We start from the raw sequence: 4,756 nt of genomic DNA, 5'->3' as shown, positions 1-4,756 counted from the left end.
TTTCACCATGTTGACCAGGATGGTCTCGATCTCTTGACCTCGTGATCCACCCGCCTCGGCCTCCCAAAGTGCTGGGATTACAGGCTTGAGCCACCGCGCCCGGCGCAAGACTCCATTTCAGAAAAAAAAGAAAAAAATAAAAATTATTTTTTTTAAAAAAGGGTGATCAGAGGAGGTGGCATTGAAGAAGAAACCACCTCCAATAACCCTCTAGTTCCAACCTGCCCTACCTCCTTTGACGGATGGAGAAAGTGAGATCCAAGAGGGAACTGGGGACAGATGGAGGTCATGGAGTGTAATTTGCAAGGCCTTCAGCAGGGTGGGGCTACTTTAGATACTGTTGGTCAGGGCCCTCTGAGCTCAGGAGGACAATGGAGCCCAGACTTGAATAACAATATGCAGAACTCCAAGAGATCAGCATCTGAAATCAGCATCTGGGCTGGGCACAGCTGGGGGAGGACAGATTCTGGCCCTGACCTCAGGGCGCTTGCGCTGGGTCGGGGAGAGGACAGTCCAAGAGCAGTTCATGTGGTCAGTGCCCGGAAGAAAAGAATACTCAACAGGGATTGAGGGTGGGGCAAGGTGTCAATGCCACTTCAAACAGTGAGCCGAGAGAACTGCTTAGGGGAGGGGAGCTCAAGGAGGTGGAGTGGAGGCAGGTGAGCTGCTTGGCTATTTGGTTTTAAGGCTGACTTTTGGTCTAGGAAAACAGAGTTGGTGTGTATGATTACAGTTCTTCTCTGCTCAAAACCCTCCCAAGGCTCTGGTCTCAGGAAAACCAAAAGACTTTAAGGTGATCAAAAGATCACTTGGATCTGCTCCCATTTTTTCACTGAACTCAACCCCCAGCCCATATTGCTCCTCCCTCCCTTTCCTTTTAATTCCTCAATGCCCAGGTCCAATGGCTGGCTTCCTTACTTCCCTCCTGCCTCAGCTCCCCCATGCCCTTTCCCAGCAATGGGGAGAAGATGGAATCCCTCAATCCCAGCAACCCTGTCCGCCTTTCCAGCCTTCTTTTGCTTCAGGGCACTGGTCATCATGAATGGCCATCTATATTTTACATAATTATATTTATAGTGTCTTCCCCCACCGTCTAAACTCCGTGCAGGCAAAGATCATCGTCTTTTCCTGCTGTATCAGGGCTTCAAACAGACTGGCGCACAGGAGGCACTCAGTGAATGCTTGCAAAATGAATTTTTACTGTAATGCATTTAATGAAATAGCCCAGATTACTATTGGGCATCTAATAAGAAACGTGACCGACTATTTTCTCCCTTGAGGGTGTGTGTAGGCATCCCGCCTCAGTTTCACCCGCCCTAAAATGGGATCAGGGATAGCTGTTTCAATGCCTTGTGGGAGCTCGGTGTGATTAAATTTGGTCACTAAGCCAAACGCAAGGGGCACTGCCTAGATTGAGTTAGGCCGCGGGCAGGGCGGCTCGTCCCCTCCCATCAGGCCCGCCCCGGTGGGCGGAGCCACGGGCCCGGCCAGCACGTGTAAGAGTTCGCGGCGGGTCGCTGCAGTCACTCACCTGAGCGCGCACGGTCCGTGCGTCCTCAGCTCGTGCGTCCTCCGCCCGCCTGTCTGCCTGCCTGCCCGCCCGCCAGCTCGCCCGGCCCGCGACTCATGTCCCGCCGCAAGGCCGGCAGCGCGCCCCGCCGAGTAGACCCCGAGCCCGCCGCCAACCCAGACGACGAGATGGAAATGCAGGACCTCGTCATCGAACTGAAGCCCGAGTCGGACGGGCCGCCCCGACAGGCACCAATGCTGGGGCCCTTCTCCCCGAAGGAGGTGTCCCCGGCGGGGCTGTTCGGGGGCGAACCGCACCACTTCCCTGACGCCGGGGCCGCCCTCCTCGCCCTTGGCGCGCGGAACCCGTGGACCCTGTGGACGTCGCTGACCCCGAACCTTCCAGGTGAGGGCCCGGCACCCATGCCCCGGGCTCTGAGCCCAGCCTCCCTTACCTTTGACTCTCAGGTGGGACCCCTGCCTTTGGGCATGGGCCCCCTCGCCCTGCCTTCTCGCCTTCGCCCTGTCCTGTCCCCCAGGCTCCCTTCTGACCTTCGGTTTCCCCTCTTCCTCGGCACCCTCAGCCCCCCCATCCTGGCCCCACCCCAGGCTCACCACTTGCTTCCTCCCTGCAGACCGCCAGCCCTGGACCGACAAACACCCAGATCTGTTGACCTGCGGCCGCTGCCTGCAGACCTTCCCGTTGGAGGCCATCACTGCCTTCATGGACCACAAGAAGCTGGGCTGTCAGCTCTTCAGAGGCCCCAGCCCCGGCCAGGGCTCAGGTGAGTAAAGCCGGGTGCAGTCCCTCTCTCAAGTTCAAGGGCTGGGCTTCCTGCTGGAGAGGGCTGGGCTGGACGGCAGGGCACTGAGCACTACTTCCCCTTTCTCGCGTCCCATCGGGTGCAGCTTAGGCGTGGCCAGGGCCTGCCCGACCTAGGGCAGGGACTAGTGGTGATGGGAGGGAGGGTGGGGGAGGCTGGGCAGGGAGGGACGGCAGCCTACAGGGTGTGGCCAGCCCCAGAAGACGAGCCTGGGGATTTGCCCCCCACACACACCCCCAACCTGGTTTCACTTCTCCTTCCCCTTGGCCAGAAATAACTGGCCAGGTGGCTGGACCAGGGTGGCAGTAGGGGGGACCTCTGGGGAGGGCAGCGGCCGGGGGGGAGGGGGAGCGGAGGCCAGCTGGAATGAGGAGGTTGCCACCCCCTCCTGTCTGTCACTTCTGATTGAGATGCTGGTACAGCTAGCTGTTTGGAGCCAGGGAAGGGGCTTCTGATGGAATCTCCCATCCCTGCGGCCTGGGAATCCCCTGGTTTCAGAGAGCTCCTGGGTGCTGGACACCTGGGTTCCTCCTCTTGGAAGGGAATTAAAATCCTTCACGTGGTGCTTGAGCTTTTGGTCAGTGTGGGCCGAAGGGCTTAATTCAAACCTAATTTCCAGCGCCCTGGCCCTTTTCCTCCTGGGACCTTTGAGAAGTGGAATTATTCAGGGTTGGGCCAGGGAGGGTCTTGGTGGTGAGAAAGAGAAGGAGGGGCTTGTATTGATTGAATGAGCTTTAGAGTTGGAGCAGGGAGAGTGCCCTGATGGAGGGGACAGGGGCTGTGATGGAATCACTGGGACAAAACACTGCAGGGCTTGGAGAATTGTGGGCACCTTGGTTTCACAGGCGCTGCTGTTTGAGCACTTAACGTGGACCAATGCTCTCATCCATTCCCCAAGGGAGGTCACAACCACCCTTGAAAGGGAGGGGACCTCTAGGGTCCCTGAATTGTAGCAACTGGGGCTCACAGAGGCTGTCTTGCCCAAGGTCACACAACTAGGGAGCAGAGAAGTCTGAATTTGAACGAAGGCCAGGCCTGTGCTCTTGGTGGAGGACTGGTTGAATCACGAATGTTGCCCCATCCAAGACTCTAGAATTTGAAGAATGGAAAGGCTAGTTCACCTGGGAAGTGTCCACTGACCCCTTCCCCCGAAGGTCCAGAGAAAAATCCAAATTCAGGTTTGGGGCTCTCAATTTGACATCCATGCAGAGGGTGGGGGACCCAGGTCACTCCTACCTCTTTACTTAGTGACCGCTAAACCTTCTCCGTAGCCATCTCCATTATTATTAATTTTTTTTTTGAGGCAGAGTCGCACTCTCACCCAGGCTGGAGTGCTGTGGTGAAATCTCAGCTCACTGCAACCTCCACCTCCCAGGTTCAAGCAATTCTCCTGCTTCAGCCTTCCAAGTAGTTGGGATTACAGGCACATGCCACCATGGCCGGATAATTTTTGCATTTTTGGTAGAGACAGGGTTTCACCATGTTGGCCAGGCAGGTCTCAAACTTCTGACCTTAGGTGATCTGCCTGCCTCCTGAAGTGCTGGGATTATAGGTGTGAGCCACCACGCCCAGGCCTAAACCAAAAATCTTATTTGAAAGCCTCTGTTCCCAGCTGGACATGGTGGCTCACGCCTGTAATCCTAGCACTTTGAAGGGCTGAGGTGAAAGAATTACTTGAGGCCAGAAGTTCAAGAATAGCCTGGGCAACATAGCAGGACCCTGTCTCTTTAAAAAATACTAAATACTAAATTAAAAATTTAAAGCAAAAAAAAAGCAAGCCTCTGTTCTGCCCTCTCCCCCACTGCCAGGAGTCTGGATTGAAATCACAGCTTTACCCCTTCCAAGCTCTCTGACCTTGGGGAAATGCCTCTCTGTGCCTCAGTTTTCCTACCTGGAATATGGAGATCTTATTTTCCTTTCCTGAGGGAAAGCTGGCCTATGAGCCATTGCTCAGTACCTAGCATGTACGAATTGCTCACTGAATTAACATAACTTTGCACAAGATTTTCAAACACATGGCCCAGTGCAATGGCTCACACCTGTAATCCCACCACTTTGGGATGGGAGGTCAAGGCGGGTGGATCACTTGAGGCCAGGAGTTCGAGACCCGCCTGACCAACATAGTGAAACCCTGTCTCTGCTAAAAATGCAAAAATTAGCCAGGTGTGTGTCACGGGGCGCCTGTAATGCCACCTACTTGGGAGGCTGAAGCATTAAAAACAGCTTAAATCTGGGAGGTAGAGGTTGTGGTGAGCTGAGATCCTGCCACTGCACTCCAGACTGGGCAACAGGCTGTCTAAAAAGAATGGTCTTAGGCCGGGCGCGGTGGCTCAAGCCTGTAATCCCAGCACTTTGGGAGGCCGAGGCGGGTGGATCACGAGGTCAAGAGATCGAGACCATCCTGGTCAACATGGTGAAAGCCC

At 55.4% G+C, this 4,756-nt stretch overlaps 2 protein-coding genes across 3 annotated transcripts in view; one reads left to right on the top strand and one right to left on the bottom strand.

The window, feature by feature from the left end:
* GEMIN7 (gem nuclear organelle associated protein 7) overlaps window positions 1–2,476 on the bottom strand; it is an 8,852-nt gene extending 6,376 nt beyond the window's left edge. Inside the window, exon 1 of one of the 2 annotated variants that reach the window (XM_037729226.1) lies at window positions 2,185–2,476. The gene's annotated coding sequence lies outside the window, so the exon portion shown is untranslated. Of the gene's footprint in view, window positions 1–2,124 lie in introns of both variants that reach the window. The other variant, XM_017502441.2, reaches the window with a different exon arrangement.
* Window positions 1,166–4,756, top strand: part of ZNF296 (zinc finger protein 296) — a 5,466-nt gene continuing 1,875 nt past the window's right edge. Inside the window, exons 1-2 of the mRNA XM_037729224.1 lie at window positions 1,166–1,915; window positions 2,145–2,294. Coding sequence (XP_037585152.1) covers window positions 1,627–1,915; window positions 2,145–2,294 — 439 coding nt within the window. The 5' untranslated portion in view covers window positions 1,166–1,626. The remainder of the gene's footprint in view (window positions 1,916–2,144; window positions 2,295–4,756) is intronic.

The sequence above is a fragment of the Cebus imitator genome, unplaced genomic scaffold (assembly GCF_001604975.1).
Source record: "Cebus imitator isolate Cc_AM_T3 unplaced genomic scaffold, Cebus_imitator-1.0 Scaffold296, whole genome shotgun sequence".
NCBI lineage: Eukaryota > Metazoa > Chordata > Mammalia > Primates > Cebidae > Cebus > Cebus imitator.
Note: the sequence above shows the minus strand (reverse complement) of the source record. Positions and strands in the feature narration are given on the sequence as shown.